The sequence below is a fragment of the Actinia tenebrosa genome, unplaced genomic scaffold (assembly GCF_029948245.1).
Source record: "Actinia tenebrosa isolate PJP-AT-01 unplaced genomic scaffold, QUT_ActTen_1.0 PGA_scaffold10__47_contigs__length_13832649, whole genome shotgun sequence".
NCBI lineage: Eukaryota > Metazoa > Cnidaria > Anthozoa > Actiniaria > Actiniidae > Actinia > Actinia tenebrosa.
Window position 1 is genome coordinate 1,489,950 of NW_028292570.1, and position 18,599 is coordinate 1,508,548.

General features: G+C 39.3%; 1 protein-coding gene across 1 annotated transcript; it reads right to left on the bottom strand.

The window, feature by feature from the left end:
* Positions 1-165: 165 nt before the first annotated feature.
* Positions 166-15,078, bottom strand: LOC116290228 (uncharacterized). The gene is made up of 2 exons (XM_031697235.2): positions 14,818-15,078; positions 166-1,188 (listed from the first exon to the last, which is right to left on the bottom strand). Exons 1-2 carry the CDS (start codon positions 15,023-15,025, stop codon positions 380-382), a joined length of 1,017 nt encoding a protein of 338 aa, XP_031553095.1. The 5' UTR covers positions 15,026-15,078; the 3' UTR covers positions 166-379.
* Between the last annotated feature and the right edge of the window lie 3,521 nt (positions 15,079-18,599).

Sequence of the window (18,599 nt, forward strand, 5' to 3'; positions counted from 1 at the left end):
TTTATTCCGCGAGTGGTGATGTCATCCAGTTACACATTCTGACAAATCCCCCTCCCCTCCCCTCACTGAGATAGACATACGGTCAAAGTCCAACTGACCACCCCTCCCCTAATTATGCCATATTGGGGGGTTTAACTACTAAGGAGTTGATAAAGAACAAATGCATTCTTATTATAGAGGTGTCTGTACCTGAAAAATCTATCACTTTATTGTTTCATAGTGTTACATTACTACAAACTTTACTTTAAAAAAATATTAAACTTAAAAAAACGTTTTTAAGAATAATTAAAGGAGCCCTACTTGGATTTTGTAAAGGAAAAAAGCACATGGATTCATTATCCAGAATGACTTCCCTCTATTTAGGATGAGCCTAATGTCTCTAAAAAAAGAACATTGCATACCAAAAAGAAAGAATCCATAAGATAAGACCCTCATTGGTTAGCTTTGCACTAGCACGTGGGTCAGCGTCCTCTCCATCTCGATCCGGTGTATGGGTTCCCAGATGTTTCCTTGGCCCCTCTTTCTGTTCTTCGCGTGTAAAGCTGTTTTCGCCATACATGGTCGATTTCCAGTTGTCACCACATTTCTCGAGCTTACTTCTTAACAACCAGGTGGTCTCGATTATTTCAGTTTTGTTCTCCCCACAAATATGGCATTGCCCAACCCAACCAGTAACAGATGCTCCACCACGCCACACTACCATAATGGCGAACGTGCTGTTGGGATTGCCGGGTGTACTTATGCCATACACTTTAGAATGGCTTTCTCCTGCTGAGCCTTTTTTGCGTTCCACAGCAGTACGATACTCTCCAACAATGATGCCATTAGCATATTGGTTTAGTATCACTTCAGAACCTAGCTCGTTATACCAAGTTCCGGTTATGTCACATGGCTTACCTGATGTGTTTGTAGGAGCAAAACCTGTTGGAAAAGAAGGGATGGTTTTATCCGGTTTACGAGGGCCGGGGAGTTGCTCTGTTCTTGTAAAGGTGTCAAGTCCAATCATCGTAGACTTCCATTTGTCAATGCAGGTATAAGCTTGTGACCGTTTTAACCAGGAAGTAAGTAGCATTTCTTTTCCATCTTCACATACAAGACACTGACCGGTCCATGCTTTCGTTGATGATCCATTAGACCAAGTGACAGCAAATGAGAAAGTGGCCCCTGGAGAGTTATATGGAGCAGCACCTGTTTAGTAATCAAAACGTTCTTGAGTTCAATATTTTAAACGTAATCATTAGCATTATAAATTGTTTTGTAGGTATTCGAAAGGAAGTAATTATTTTCGTTCTCATTGTCATTGTCATTGTCACACTCACACTCACACTCACACTCACACTCACACTCACACTCACACTCACACTCACACTCACACTCACACTCACACTCACACTCACACTCACACTCACACTCACACTCACACTCACACTCACACTCACACTCACACTCACACTCACACTCACACTCACACTCACACTCACACTCACACTCACACTCACACTCACACTCACACTCACACTCACACTCACACTCACACTCACACTCACACTCACACTCACACTCACACTTTATCATTTAAACTATTGCCTTCAGGTATATTCTTAAGCTGTGACGCGGTGTCCTCCGCACTTCGGCATAAATCAATAAATTTCTTGAAATCAAGCTTACGCTCTTGAAGCAAACGTTTGCGGAGATTGTTACTGTAAACACTAAGGATAGTGCGATCTCTAAGTAAGCTTTCGGAGAGGCAGTCAAAAAACCCGCATGTTTTGGTCAGCGATCGCAGTACGGCTATGTACGCGTCAACCGACTCATTTGGTTCTTGTGATCTGCTGTTAAAGACAAAGCGTTTATATGTCTCATTGAATTCCCCAATCGTTCATTGAATTTCTCAAAGATCGTTTGTATGTTCTTTCGCTCATCATCGCTGGCGAACGACAGGCCATTATAGTTTTGCAGGGCATCTGGCCCAATACAATGTAGAAATAGAGCTACCTGGTATTCCCGGGCCTGATCCTTGAGGCTGGTTATGATAATGTAGTTTTCACAGATCTGTATGTACGATTTCCAGTTGTCAGTGTTGTTCTCAGTAATTTGGAGATGTCAAAGGGGCGTTATCCCTTGAGTCATGGAAGCTACAGGACCTTGTTTGGAAGTCGAAGATGTTATGGTGCAACAATCAGGGCATTCTAGCTTTGATCTCGTTTGCCGCCATGTTATAATAGCATATGATATTTAATCAACAGAGAGGATCAATATAGGCGTCTTCTTAGTACTCACTCGTGTTTTACTAAAGTTTGAGACCGAATAACAATAATAATAGGGTTACAGGCTACATCGAGTAAATGACTGATTGTGTGATTGCGTGACATACATATCGTAACAAAAACCACATCCAAACGCTACTACAAGAACAGCAAGACGACTTGTTATGTCTACTCCAATTAATTAGCACCGGACTTAGAATGTTTCCCTCTAACTCCACCGAATGCAAACGACAAAAATGTATAGCTCGCCAAGGAATTTTGGTAACGATTTGATACCGCCGGAGTGTTTTTAAAACACTGTTGGTAACCAACTGTACTATATATAATAACCAGTAGACAAGGCATCCAGATGTACCGCCGGAGTGTGCTTGGCTTATTATTAATATCCATGTGTACTATCTAATCATTAGAGTAGGAATCCTTTCATTAGCTCCTAGTGCTAAAATCGTAAACCATAATTGATTTTATCACAAGTTTCCTCCGTGACGTGTAAAATAAAATGACCACAGACTATTACTATTGTTAAAAAATACATTAATTGCATTGTAAATGAGAATTAAAATATGAAGGAATGACAGTATTCTGTTATTTGGATTCGTCATATAGTAGAAGTAGTGTAGGCTTAAGAGTGATGTGAGCGATGTGGCGTGCTTAAGTTATGTTGTTATTCACAATGTTTTTCCAATTAAAATGATGCACGTGGAGGAGGTTCACTTTAGCATGATTTTCACTTGAGCATGTCTTTAACATGCGAAATATTCTAAATAAAAAGTGTTAATTGCACGGAGTTATGTTTTTTTAATTTTTTGTTTGCTATTTGTTGTAACATTTTGCGCGCAATTATAAATTGAAAGCATTAAGTCTGCTACACTGTATTTGCGTAAATGATTTAAACGCTTTCATTTGCAGTTCTATAGCACTAGTAATATAACGTACAGGGATTGTAAATAACTTGCACAAAGATGATAGTCGACCCCTGAAGGAAAATAAAACACCAGAGTTATTTCAGCTACGAACCATGGACTCTGGCTTTCATTGATAACTGCGGTCATATACACAGGGCCTAAGTAAATTATTTGGTCGACTACCTGTGCGCGGTGAATGTCTTGAACATACTGCTTGATAATCGACAATCAACTTTTTGTTTAACAACGAATCAATTGAATTATTAGCAGAACCTTGATCTGCAGTCGACCGAAAAAATTGCACTAACTCATGTTTAGGTACGTATGGCCAGGTGATCTCGGAAATAATAATAATAATAATAATAATAATAATAATAATAATAATAATAATGGGATACTTCTATAGCGCAATTCAAATATCTCAATGCGCTTCACATTTATAACCAGTGGAGGACTTTACGGGCTGCGTATTAAGGCGCCTTGGCAGCCGTGCATCTTACAATCATGAGTGTAATTGTTAGTAGATTAGTATTATGCTTCCAAATTGGGATAGTATGTTGAACCGGGAGACAATCCCCTACGCGCAATGCATGATTTTGTCTGCAAGTTAATCCCATATGCCCCCGCGGGCGCACTTTCACTTAACGAGGCCTGCATGGTGTCCGCCATTTTGTTTTTTGCTTCGGTGCGAGTACTTTATTTCCTTAAAAAACCGTCAATAGGAATCGTTTCGTTTACTAACACTTGGCTATCCAATAATGTTTCGAAAGGACACTTAGAGAATTGAATAACTCAGAATAATTGGCCAAATTTAGCGGAGTTATCGTAAGTTGTTTGTGTGGTTTTGTGCAAAACACATCGAAAAAAAGGCACATATTTTTTAGCATATTTCTGCTTTGGGAGACAAACAAAAGGCGGTACAAATAAACCAGACATCCTTGTGTGGAATAAGAAAGACAAGCAATGGATTATATTTGAAGGAACAGTCTGTAATGTAGGAGAGATACTTGACAGGGATAAAAAGAAAACTGTTAAATATACTGACTTAAGATTTAGTCTTAAAAGAATGTACCCTGGATATAAAGTAACGCAAGTCAACATAGTATTTGACTTTCTATCTGGGTACCACCCGGATTTGATTAGTAAACTGGCTGATGTAAGCCCTCAAAGTGTCAGAAATGGGTTATTTCACAGAACTGTGAGATTGTGAAATGTCTTTACAATTGTTAAATTTGTATACATCTTTGTAAAATCAGTCATGCAGATATTTGCTTAGACTATTCATGCCCGCAATATTCTGTATTCATGTAGCAAAAATGTCTGAAGTTGAAATAAACAAATAATAATAATAATAATATTTATTATTATTATTACCTTCGTTTATTTAAACTTTTATAGTTCTAAGCTATATCCTTAGTGTGTCACGAACAAATATTTCCGTCGCAGTTTTGCAATATCATTTACTTTTGGTATTGTCTTATCAAGTTTTGTCCATCAGCTATAACTACACTTTCCATATCATGTACAAGTTGTTTCTTATGACCCTCTAGAAAATCTAGGACAATATTTACTTGGATTACTTTATAATAATTTAATATTTTGTTCTTACTCGGTGTTGTTCATCATTCGATATTTCACCTCGTTGCTAAGTTTTTGTTTGGTTTCGAATTTGCTGCGCGTGTTTGTAGTTCTCTTTGGTGGTATGTTAGAAAGAACTATTATTATTATTATTATTATTATTATTATTATCATTATTATTTTATTTTATTGCACAGCAAAATAGGAATATTAAAACTCTTTTGCTGGTATACATTAACCTTGAGCTCGAGATTCTACCCGGCTCCTGAGAGTTGAGGTACTCTTCTTAAGATGTGTGCCGTGCCTAAAAGTACAGATTTCTGTAGTTCTAACAAGCATATACTATCAAGTTCTAGTCTCTGAACAAGGGCGCCAGGACAGACGGATTGGGTTTAAAGGTATGTGTGATTGTTTCAGTTATTCTAATTGAATTGATATATGTATGTTTCTAAATGGATACTAGGTAGTGTTCACTAATCTTTAAAAATGAACGTCCTTCCCAACCAACGCCCTTGCTCTGAACATGATCCTTAAATTGTTTTGATATTGTTCCGAGCGATCCAAGGACTGTTGGAACTACCATGGTCTTCATACTCCACAATCTTTCTATTTCTATTCTTAGATCTTGGTAATTGTCAATCTTTTCCATTTCCCTTTGATCAATTCTATGGCCCATAGGCACTGAGATGTCAATGAGTTTCGCCTTTTTCTGCCTGCGCTGTTGGTATTCTTTCTTGGTCTCTTCTGATTCTTTCACGGTTTCCTTTACAATGTTCCATATAATTTCATGTTTGCTGACATATTCTTTCCGGGAGAGTTCTTCCTCTCTTACAGTGCCCTCTACGGTCTTAAATCCTCTTCCACCCATAGATCTTGGAAGATAGATGTTATCTATATCAACATGTGGATGTAGCCCTCGATGTATGGTTGCTATCTTACGTGTCTTTCTGTCTAGAGAGTGGAGTTCTTCGTTTGTCCAATTTACTATTCCAGCTGTGTATCTCATTACTGGTACCGCATAGGCGTTTCTTCCTGATAACTTTGACTTAAGAACCAGTCTTAATCTCCTTTTGTATTCTAGTTGGATGCTATTCTTAACTTTCTGATGATATCTTCCTTTTCTAACACTCCTAGATATCTATAGTGATCATCACCGACCAAGTTCTTTATCTGCTGACCAGAGAGTAGCTTTATCCCATCCTTCTTTAACACCTTTTCTCTTCTTACTCCAACTCTGGCGCACTCCTCATCGCGTACAATTGCACTCAAAACTAGGTCATGACCGCCTTATAGTTGCGTTATAGTTTTACAAGTCCAGAATCTGCTTAGTCCTTGAGCTTGTATAAACGTTTTCATCATTTTTCGTCTTCCATTAAAAATGCCATGACTATCCGCGCCAACAACAACTTTCAAGATTTCTCGCGAACAATTTTGGTCTTAGGCCTCGCGCGGTTTGCTTCCTTGACTCCAGACCTCAAAACGGGGTTTGCTCGGTTCAAAAAAAGTGCGTCTTCAATAGAAACTGGTGAATAAGAGCGTTGTTTCCAATATGGCGGACAAAGAATGATAAAAACGATTGTAAATTTGACTCAATCGCAAAACCAGCCTCCACATTGAATGAACAAATACTTCAAAAATCGCATATCACATTTAAAGTCGAAAGAAACAAATGCAGGATTCATTTACGGCAGTGAATTTACATCAAATTTCCGGTGCTACATTTTTCAGAAGGGCATTTACGAAGACACACTATGGCGTTTCTTCAAGGCATTGTCGTACTTTCTATATAAAAGGACGCCATTTTGACACAGTATTCACTCAAAGAAAATCGCTGGATCGACCAAGAGCTAAGAGGTAAGATTAAAGCACACTAAACTATCGTTGTATTACTCTTATTTTCCGGTGCTACATTTTTTTCTTAACGCTTCCCCTTTATTGCGATCGAGAGTGGAAAGTACGAATTCTTCCTTATTCTTTGTAATTCCTTGAGGCTAAGGTATCAGGGTACCCCTAGCGACCATTGTGGATTCAACTCTTAATAGCACAAAGCCTTTTAATCAAAACCTCAACAAAGTATACATTTTCTGAAAGCTGAATAAATGTAGAAATTATTCCTTTTTTCCTTTTTGTAAAATAGATTCATCCTTTTAAGTTAGAGCGAATTATTCAAATTTTCACCGTGACATCTTCGTGGAGTTTGATGACAGCCGGTAATGATCGAAAACCAATGCTTATTGCCTTTCCGAGATCACGAGACATCACTTGTCAAAAGTGTGTCTCCAATTTTTGATTAGCTGCCCAGTTGCTTTTTTATACGCTCTTAAAGTTATGACGCTACTATATCACCGGAATGCGAGACAAAATCCACGATAACTTTGGAAATAAGCAAAAAAATAAATAATCGGAGACACAATTTTGAAGAACAACTATCCATAATGACTTCCTAAAATTTCAGTTAAATCGGTCAAATTATTTTTGACATCGGACTCAACATGTACGGGTAACTGAACGCAAAATCACTTCCGAGAAAAACGCAAAAATGTTTCTGACTGAGCGGAAGCGCCTTTGCTGACATAAACCGTATTTTTTTTATTACTCGCTATTAAAAATCACTATCAAAATTGTTTGGGGGGAAAATCGAAGAATATTATATATTTTATCGCAAAATGTAAAAATGTAAAAATCGATACTTTTGAGCAATTTTGGGGTACCCTGATACCTTAACTAGCATGAAATGTGACAGGCGTTCCGTGATATAGTATGCAAATGAGCAAAATCGCCGGAAGTGACACGGAATTGTACGCGATGTCTACTCCGAATGTCATCCCAATGTCTGTACTAAATATTCGTACCAAACATTCGTACAGAGTGTAGTAGTGACTCGATTTCTTTCTCGTTCTTCCCATAGAGCTTCATATAGCTGAACCTCAACAAGAGTGATAAACAAGAAAGACGCCAAATGGCTGATTTAACACCCAAAGCAACAAATTCTATGCTGAGAAAGAAGTGGTTTTCAACCATTGAACTGGAAAAAATTGAAAGGGAGGCATTAAAAATGGAAGGTGTACAACAGGAAACGGATCAAGATACTCATGACACTGCATCACTGAACAACGAAACCCTTTTATGCTACTGCTACTACTGAAGTGGGAGTCAAGATAAAGGTAAACAACAATATTAATAAGCAAGAACCACCATGGAAGAGAAGTCTAGAAGGCAAGATTACAAGCCTAAGAAAGGATTTAAGTAGGATGAAAGGACTAGATGCAGGATGGCTAAAGAACCAGGAATTTATCAATGCGTTGAACAGAAAAATATCATCTCGCCCAGTGACCACTGAAACAAGTCATTGAGGAATGTAAGGAACAAATAATAGCCACAAGCAAGAAAAAAATTAGAGGTTGACATCAACATTAACTTGCTACAAGCAATAAAGTCCACAATGTTCGTTTGAAGTGTTAAAATGATGTCTATGACAGGAGCTCTTGGAGGCACAACTTCGCAGGCTGATTGTACGCATTATTATTAGTATCAGTATCAGTGTCAGTGTCAGTGTCAGTGTCATGTCAGTGTCAGTGTCAGTGTCAGTGTCAGTGTCAGTGTCAGTGTCAGTGTCAGTGTCAGTGTCAGTGTCAGTGTCAGTGTCAGTGTCAGTGTCAGTGTCAGTGTCAGTGTCAGTGTCAGTGTCAGTGTCAGTGTCAGTGTCAGTGTCAGTGTCAGTGTCAGTGTCAGTGTCAGTGTCAGTGTCAGTATTAGTATTAGTATTAGTATTAGTATTATTAAAACAAATCCTAGTCCCTTTTGATAAGGCATCTCCACTTCCTTCTGTTGATTTTGATGAATCAAAGTACTTGAGGACTCAAGCGGATGATACTGCTTTCATGATTTTGCTAAACGCTTGTTCTTGTTCGTCTGTCCATTTCCACGCACATTCTTCTGGGTAAACCGTATAAGTGGTTCACTCATTTGTAAGAGGTCGTTGAGAAACTTTGATATTTGACCATTTGAAACTTTGACCATTCCAAGTAGACGTCGTAGAGAAGGTATGTCATATGGCCTCTTCATGTTAAGTATGGCTTTCACCTTGTTCGAGTCTGGCTCTAGACAGCTTGGGTTAGTAACCGGATCCTGAGAGCTGGAGGACACGTCTTAGTATATTGGTGGTGCCTAACAGAGCAGCTTCTATCTTGGCAGGCAAATGCGGTCCACATCGGCACGTGGGTGAAGACCACGGTAGATGGTTAGTTTGAGGGTCTTTCTATCCATTCTCCGGAGTTCTTCCAAGGTCCAGTGGACAACACCAGCTGGGAATAGCAAAGGGGTTAATTGCCAGTTATTTATTTCTTCTATGCAGCTTCGATTTGAGAATAAGTTTTAACCTTTGTCTGTTTGTCGTTCTGTTTGAATTGCTGCTGTTGTATATCCTGTCTTTCGAGAACACCGATATATTTATAATTTTCATCGTTGTTCAGGTTCTTTTTTTCTTGCCCGTTTGGGAGTTTCATTCCTTCTCTTCTCACTATCTTCCCTTTTCTTATCCCCATTCTTGCACACTTGTCAATACCAAAGCTCATACCAATGTCCTCACTAAATAATCCTAATCGTATTTACGAGTGACTCGATTTCCCTATCGCATTTCCCAAAGAGCTTCAGATCATCTGGCTATGTGAAGAAGATGGTTCAAGGTATTCCCGCCTGTCAGCTTGAAGCCCTTTCTTGTCTTGTTTACCAAGAGAGGCAACAGTATGAGATTATAAATAGCAGTGGTGATAAAGAATCCCCTTGGAAGTTTCCACATTTGATATCGCAATGTCCCCTCCCTCGGTTATCAACTCGGTCTTCCAATACTGCATGGACTTCTCAATGAAGTTGGTAATTGATGGGTGTGCGTTGATGTTTCTCAGACGAGTCATAAGCTTTTTTGTACTCAATCCAAACCATATCTAGATTATGTTAAATGGTTCTTTGATCTTATAAGTTGATTATTATTATTATTAGTTGATTATTATTATTTTGTTTATTTCAACTTTAACTCGTTTTACAAGAATTTTTCTTAGTGAAATTGCGGATACATTATATATCTAAGCAATTCCCCAGTTATATCAAGTCTATGTCATATCAGATGCATAGAGTCACTGTGGAGGCTGGTTTTGAGATGAGAAGTCCGGAATAGCTCGAGAATTGCGTCGAATTTACAATCGTTTTTATCATTCTTCTTCTGCCATATTGAGTAGCCAGGTTTCTCGTTGGCTTGGAAACGACGCTCTTAGTCACCAATTTCTAGTGAAGACGCACTTTTTTAAACCGATCGAACCCCGTTTGGAGGTTTGGATTCAAGGAAGCAAACCGCGCGAGGCCTGGGACAAAAATTGTTCGCGAGAAATCTTGAAAGTTGTTGTTGGCGCAGATAGTCATGGCATATTTAATGGAAGACGAAAAATGATGAAAACGTTTATACAAGCTCAAGGAGTAAGGTGATTCTAGACTTGTAAAACTATAACGCAACCATAAGGCGGGCATGACCTAGTTTTGAGTGCAATTGTACGCAATGAGGAGCATACGATAATGGCGTGCTTTGTATAGTGTTTGAGCAATTGCAGAACAACTGCACATTAAATGAGGAATTGTTTCTTCCTTGACTCGGCAGAAAATGCACATAAGGTCTTCTCCTCCAATTTTGAATTTCTTTACTTTGCATGTCTTCGTTGTTATTAATTGCTGGGCGATACTTGATTACACGCTGTATACTGTATTTGGAATGTTCGGCCATACTTTAGCAATGTTATAGCTTTCCTGGTATAGGTTTTTATCTTTCCAATGATTGTGGCATATTGACCAATCCATGGTTGTTGCAACACTTCATCTTCCAAATTTCTTTCAATTTCCTTTCTTAGGATGGTCTTGAGATGTTTTGGTTGACACTTGTTAACTTCGGTGGTGCATCTGCGTGATGTGATGGTAGTTTTGCTTTATGTCATGTTGTACTTTATGTCTTTGCAAAGTTCTTAGCATCTTTGATTATAGATCTTAGTGACTTTCTTTCTTTGGCGGCTTGGAATGATGACACAAGTTGCACGTGTGGATCACTACTTACTGTAATGTAGTGGGCAATCTTGATCTTACTTTTTTTGTATAGGGTTTCTAGTTCTTGCATACCCTTTCCTCCTCTGTGTACAGGTAGATAAAGGAGAGGGTTTGATTCATGCTTGTGCTTAGCTTTGTTTTCATTCATTACTTGGCGGGTTTTTCGGTCAAGTTCTCTTAAGTGTTCAATTGGCCAGTCAGCGGTCCACATGTGATACGATAACATTGGTATGGCAAAGGTGTTAGTTGCCTTGACCTTCTTGTAAATGATAGTGGTGAAGACCAAATAACTGACAGTCTCCTGATGTATTCTTTGCTTGCCTCACGTTATACCTCTTTCTCTAACTGTGTAGCATTCTCGTATTTACCTAGGAAGTTATAGTAATCATCTTCCCCTAAGACAGGAATGCAGTTTCCACTGTGTAAGGGTAGTCCTTCGCTTGAGAAGATTTGTCCCCTTTTCAAGTGTGCAGCAGCAAATTTGTTTATTCCCCATTGAAGGCCAACATCTTGGAACATACAAAATGTTAAGGATACCAGTAAACTTCGGTCAACGATCAAGAGGCTAATACCCAAAACGAAAAATGTGTCTATTCAGGAAATGTCATTTCAAAGATCTAGTTCTACGGAAAATCAAGGAATTGCAAATATATTTAATACATTTTTCACTTCGGTAGCTCAACGTTTTACATCTATTTTGCTAAGTTCTCCTATCACTGGTAGATCTGTCTATTCCCCGTCTAATTGTACAAGTGTCTTCAATTCTACAGTTATTGCTGTTGACTTTGTACGAAAAGAGCTGCGCACTTAAAAAGTCAAGAAGTCATCTGGTATGAACGATATCCATATACGATTCTTGATAACTGGCGCTGACGTTATTGCTGCACCACTAACGCATATTTTCAATCTGTCCCAGTGCACCTCCAATATTCCAAGTTCTTGGAAGTCAGCCACTGTTACCCCTGTACATAAGGATGGAAAATCGTCTGATCCTAATAACTTTTGGCCTATATCAGTCTTACCAGTGGTCATGAAGATTTTTGAGCAAGCAGTACATACACAGCTATATCAGTACCTCTACTAACAAAATTTTGTTTTCCTGTCAATCGAGTTTCAGACCTACTCATTCTACATCCACGTGCCTATTGGATGTTACAGACTTGCGGCTTATTTCTTGACCTCGGTAAAGCTTTTGATCTGATTGATCACTCGATTTTGAAAAAGAAACTTTCTATGGTCGGCATCAACAACAACGCTTTGAACTGGTTTAAATATAATCATCTGGATGGAATGACTCAAACTGTTTGTGTAAATGGCTCCATTTCAAAAGTACAAAGTCTGCAATCTGGTTTTCCACAAGGGTCTGTATTAGGCCCTTTGCTATTCATAATTTTTATCAACGACCTACCTAGCTGTGTTACACAAAGTAAATTAGCGCTATATGCTGATAACACCGCCCTTTTCTTTGCTCACAAAGATGTCAAGACAATAGAGAGTGTTCTTCAACAAGAAATCGATGCTGCTGGAAACTGGTTTTTCCGAAATGGTCTGGTTATAAACTGCTCAAAGACTAACGTTATTCTCTTTGGTACAAGTCAGCGACTGGCAAAAGCCCACAAGCCTAAAATAAAGATGAGTGATACAGATCTACCTCGAAAAAATTCTATTAAATATCTTGGTCTAATAATGGACGATAAATTGAACTGGCATGAACATATTGACTATAATGCTTCAGAGGCATCACGTAGATTAGGTCTGTTGGGTAGAATTAGAAAACTTATCAATGTGGACACCTGTAAACAACTTCATGAGTCTCTAATTCTCGTATTATGCTAGTTCTGTCCCAGTTAAACCGGTTAAACTGGGACAGGACTAGCATAATACGGTGCCATATTTTGCGAGTTCTCTTGACCTTATAAGGTAAAATTACGTAATAGTCGTATAATAAAATAAATTATCTGTAGAAAGATATAAAATCATTGAACGAAAGTCTTCTTTGTTTTGCCGATGGGACCCCGCGATAGGAAGCGAACAAAGCAAATTCAAAACTCGCACCAATGTAAGGCTTAAGTTATGAACAAAGGAATCTGGCGTGACTCAAAGTAATCTGGCGTGATTCAAAACTCACGAATCACGCCAGATTCCTTTGTTCACAATTTAAGCCTCACATCCGTGCGAGTTTTGAATAGCGCAGCGCGCTGATTCTAAAAATAGCTTAAAGATTCGGACAAACATTGCATTCTGTTTAAAGTGCTAGTCTTACGAAAATGACACCGTCCCTGGAAATTGTACCATATAAAACTAGATATGTAATATAGCTCACTGTCCAAATTCTTTTTCGATACAAGACTGGGAAGATGCTTTATTTAGCCAGTAAAGTTTGGCCGTTTGAGTCCGCCATTAAGCGATTGCGTTCCTGGCAACTTTTAGTGATTCGAAGGAAGTGACGTCATACGCGCAACCTTTCAAAATTCGCGGCTTTTCACAATGTGTAATTGCAACCAAATTTCGAATATTTTTGATTTAAAAACAAGCCTTAAGCCAAGTCATGCCTTCTTACAGAGAATGCTGTAGAGTCAGTGTGGATAAAAAGGATGCTAGTTGCGCGTATGACGTCACACATATATTAAAATGCAACGATAAAATCGCTGCTCACAGAAATGGCGGACGAGCTTTGAACAATTTTCGGAAGTAGAATTCAGACGGGAAAAGTTTCTTTTTCGAACCAATTATTGTTTATTGGTGAACATTATAACCTATTTGAGCATATAGAAAATCTGGGATTTTTTTTGCTTCATTAATATTTTCGTAAGACCAGCACTTTAACCGCTACGAGGATTATACGAACCGATTTTATTATTTTTACTTAAAGTTACAATAATAACCCATCAACTGCGATCGGCTGTGAAAATTATCTGCTGAAAGTAAACTTGTAAGTTTGTTTGTTCGAATTTCGCCTTTGTCTTCGTTTTTATGACGTCACGGCTGCGCTGCGCTATTTGGTCTATGGTTTACCATTTTTTCTTAAGTATGATGCTCCGCTATTATCCTCGTGATCTTCAATAAATGATGATGCTTCATCGACTTTCTGTCTAATATATGTAACAATATTCTGGCTTCTGATCAAAATTCTAAGCTTACTATTTGTGCAGAAATAAATAAACTACAATGAATAATTAATATTAAAAAGTTCATTCTGTTTCAAATGTATAAATATCCCATACGAAATGATAAGGCGCTTAATATTCTCATTACTAATGTACCCCTTTTTTCTGTAATGAACCTCTGCTTATATTTGATCCGACTTGATGGTAAAAGCCTGCAAAATTTGTCAAGACGACTCTTAGTTTCAGAGAAGCAATTGACGATAATAAGATTAAAATGGGTCGAATTTTGCATTAACTGGACTGGATTGATGTGATTTCAAGAACCAGAAAATCATTACTTACAGAAAAAATAATAATTATAAATCTAGTCTACTTAGAATAAAACAGATTTTTATAATAGAGAGTAATCCATCGACGCCGCTAAAACAGTCACATCTGATTGGTTTCATGGTATTAATAGTAAAGTTTATTGACCTCGCACTGTAGGTGTTTTCATTATTTTGGCAGACTTACGAGGCTTCGACAATTGAAAAAGAGACACTGCCAATAAATTGTATAGATAATCTAAAGACATGCTAGGTCGAAAAATTTGCAAGTCCAGATACTGAGTTATAACTAACAAATAGCTTTAAAATGTTTTTTCGTGTGTGTGTGTGTTGAATCGAAACTGTGATGACGATAATAAAAACAATGATAATAAACACGTTTCAGTACAAGCATGGTTTGGTCTTTGCTGGTGTCATGTGTTTGGTACGGTATAACTTAAAACAGTTCTCTTGGCTACTTGCAAACTGATCCTAAGTTTTCCTATTATAAGTAGCATCTAAGCTTCCCTTCTTTTTTATAGAAATGTTTTTGTATGACTGTTTGCCCTACCTGAAATAATCGAGTGTTTTTTTCCATCAGGATGTTCAAAACTTTCCACGGCACTTCGATATTCACCGATCAATTTTCCATCGCTTGAATGTCTGAGAAAGATTTCAGAACCCAACTGGTTGTACCAAAAGCCATCCAGGTCATTACATTTCTCACACCATCCTCTGGCAAGACATGTTAGAAGCAAAACGGCAACAAAACCCAACATCTTAACGGCGTGATTAAAGAAGATACGGTAGCGTTGAGCGCTCTTTGCACCTTTATAGCCTAATAGGCGAGTGGCTATGACTATATATGGGCATGGAAATTGGGCGCTGTTGAAGCTGTACATCGACTGACAATCAATCTCACTGTCGGATAAAGTTATCATACCAATCTGTTATAGCTTTACTTCAGTTTAACTGGACTTTTTTATTTATTTCCAATTTTAACTGATGATCCACGACAAGAATTATGATCTATATAGCCTTGAGGACATTTAATGAACCGAACTTATGCTAGAACCAAATAGAAATCTAAAATAGTTTGCCAAAAATAGGTTTAGAACATAAATCATTTTTTAATTGAAAAAAACGAGACTTTTATTCAAGTTGCCTCTTGTGACGCCGTGAAAACAGTGACTTCGGATTGGTTGAAGTATCTATAGAGTATATTTGACCTCTCATTAAAAAACATTTGGCAGACTTACAAGGTTTCGACAGTTGAAAAAAGGACCATGCAGATAAATTTTATAATTATTCTGAAGACACGTTGGGTCAAACAATTCGTACTCTTAGACATGTACTCTGATCGCTAAGTAGTATAGGGAATGGGGGTTCTAGCGCAGTGACCACACGAGGATTTTCCGTTTAAAGTCACTAACCCGTGTTTGCGTAGCCCTCATTCCCTATGAGACCCCCAGGATTACCCGTGGGGGTAACAGCGCACTCGAAATATGTTAGTTTACGCCAGGATTACCCGTGAGGGCAACAGCGCAATCTCAACACGGGGCAAGACCCGTGTCAAAAATCCACCTACGGACGACCCCCCACTCCAAGTGTGGTTGAGGGCAACAGCGCACTTAAATATGTTAGTCTATATATGGAGTGCGAAGAATGTAAGAAGTTCGTTAACGACTTTTGCATAATTTGTCTAAGACCTAAAGTTATCGTACCTAAGCCAGAACCCTTTTGGTGTTGTGGTAAGAAAATGCAAATAGAAGATGACACGTCAGCACAGTGTTACGAGTGTGGTAAGAATATTCGTAATGCCGTACCAAATGCTACCAAAGAGCAATATTACGCCAATGGAGGTCGTACGAAGACCCCATACAAAAGAATAAAATACTTCCGAGACTGGATGAGTCATATCCAAGGTTATCGGCCGGTATATTTAGACGATGAAGTAAGGCAGAAAATCATAGACCACTTAGAAGAGCCAACCCCGCAAAGTCTACGGAAAACGCTGAAAAAATTAAAGCTAGGGAAATATTACAAAGCTATTCCCTATCTTTTGTCTGAAATTACCGGTAGGCGTATTCCTCATGTCCCAGATATGCAAAGGGCCGAGTGGTTATTCTGTCGGCTGGATAAGGATATTCCTTATTACCCCGACGTAATTTACGAAATATTTTACAAAATAGACCCCAACCACCCCCTATTAGAATGGATTCCGAGAAGATGAAATGTGCAGTCGAAATCCACCTACGTTCTTTTCAAAGCAGATGTCTACTGAGCGAGTTTTCTTTGGAGCTCCTCTTTTGCCTTCTGATAGATCTGTTTGCGAGATTCCTCGGAAAGATCTTTCACGATGGTTTTTTTATTGCCCGACTTTAATTCGCCATATTTCTTTTCCTCCGCGAGGATCAAAGAAAACTCCGTGTCGTCTATGCGGCGGTCCCGCAGAGCTTGGGAGACTAAGTCGGCGATGGTGTTAGCCTTTGCTCTTGCTAGGGCTATGTGTGTGTCGTGCTTGGATATCTTACCGGACAATTGCTTCATAATGCCTGTCGTAACAGCGGAAACGATGCCGCAGACGGCTCCAACGCTGGCCAAAGGAACGCCAACGACTATTCCAGGTCCGGTAAGCGAAGTAGCAACGCCAGTGCCTGTTAACGCCACGGACATGGAGCCGGAAGTTATCGCGATTTTATGTAGTATGCTTCGGGCTCTGGCGTACTTTTTCCTGACCTCTTCGTAGTGTTTCGCTTGCCCTTCCAAGTAAGCCAGGATTAAGTTTGCTTTGTTGAGCCTAAAGTTTTCAGCGTTTAATTCGTTAGGACCTGTATCCTTAGTGGTAGCGTGATAATTGGGAACATCTGGGTACAACTGAGGTGCTGAAGGTATAACATCCATTATATACTAATGTACGACGCTTTTGGGGATGATATTGAGGAGCAGCCACATCACGACAACCGGGATTATGCCAACTGGAGAGCCTTTAGGAAGATGTTTCCGCATGCAGACCCTAGTAAGTTCGAAAGAAGACCCGATGGGATTTACTATAACGGCGAAAGAATGTACAGCAATACAGACTTGGAGCCGCATGAGGAGAGGAAAAAGGCACAGCATTTGTCAATAACGAAGGAGGCACCCGTGCATAAAGCACCCAATTTTCCTAGAAACTTATTGTTAACTACGGAAGATTACCCATTTTACGATGCTGAAGGTGGTGTAAACGACTTTGAAACGATGGTAACGTTCCTGAAGATTTCAGTGGGTAGGCAATCATTTGATGTAGTAGTAAGGAATATCTATGGGGATACGATGTTAAAGCATACGTCGGGTAAAGAGGCCAGGGAATGGTTAGCAGGACCCAATATGCGATATTGGCCGCAGCAGTTAAACTTTGCTGTCTGGGCCGCCACTAAAGGTTGTGGCGTTGCCGCGGATATGTTTCACGTTCCGATCATGCGGTTTCACGTTGCCTTTACGGTAAGGAGGTTGTTGAAGGAGCTTAACGTACCTTTACCGGGAGATAAGGCATTTAATCCAATGAATAATCGATATAACGCCGCAGCCCTAGAAAGGTTAATTAATGAGTTCAAACCACAGCAAAGAGACTTTCGTTACAAAGAGGGTAAGACGCATGGCCTTGGCATCGTTTACGTTTGGGGTGCCAACGGTGAGAAGCCGGCCGATTATGGGCATCAGGAATACCCAAGTAATGAGTTAGAGTTCGGTGATATGGGTGGTGATAAGAGCAATAATTCATTAATTACCAGAATCCAATCGAACTACCTCGGCACTTGGGATCCATTCGTGTTGATGAAAGGAAAAGGTTTAAGGAACCTAGCCAGGATTAACCGCAGCATTGAAGCATTTGTGTACTGCATCTTAGGAGCGCAGGTAAATACCCGCAGCCCCATCGTTGGATCCCAAGGTGCTTCGCGGGAAACGCAAGAAGAATTCCTAACTTTATTTGAGTCAGCAATAATAGAGAACGACATATCCAAGTCGGTGCAGAGATATCAATTAGCGGTGCAGCAGTCTAAAGTGCGACTGGATTACGCTTTGTCGCCTGGTTGTTGGTTAATGCCGAGTAATTTGGTCATCAACGCCCATTCCGTTGTGGGTTATAACAACAAGCTGCAGCGAGCTACTAAGGATATGAAGTTTGGGGTGAATGACGTGAACTCTGACACTCTTAGGAACATTCCTCACTTCGTAGAGAAGCCAAAAAAGTCACACGAAGCGAAGCTACCCGTAGTTAAGAAACCATCAAAGAAGGCCCATGTTATGCCTACGATACCCGAGGAATACGACCATAACTTACTAAAAGCCGGCTTAGCCACCGCGGGTGTT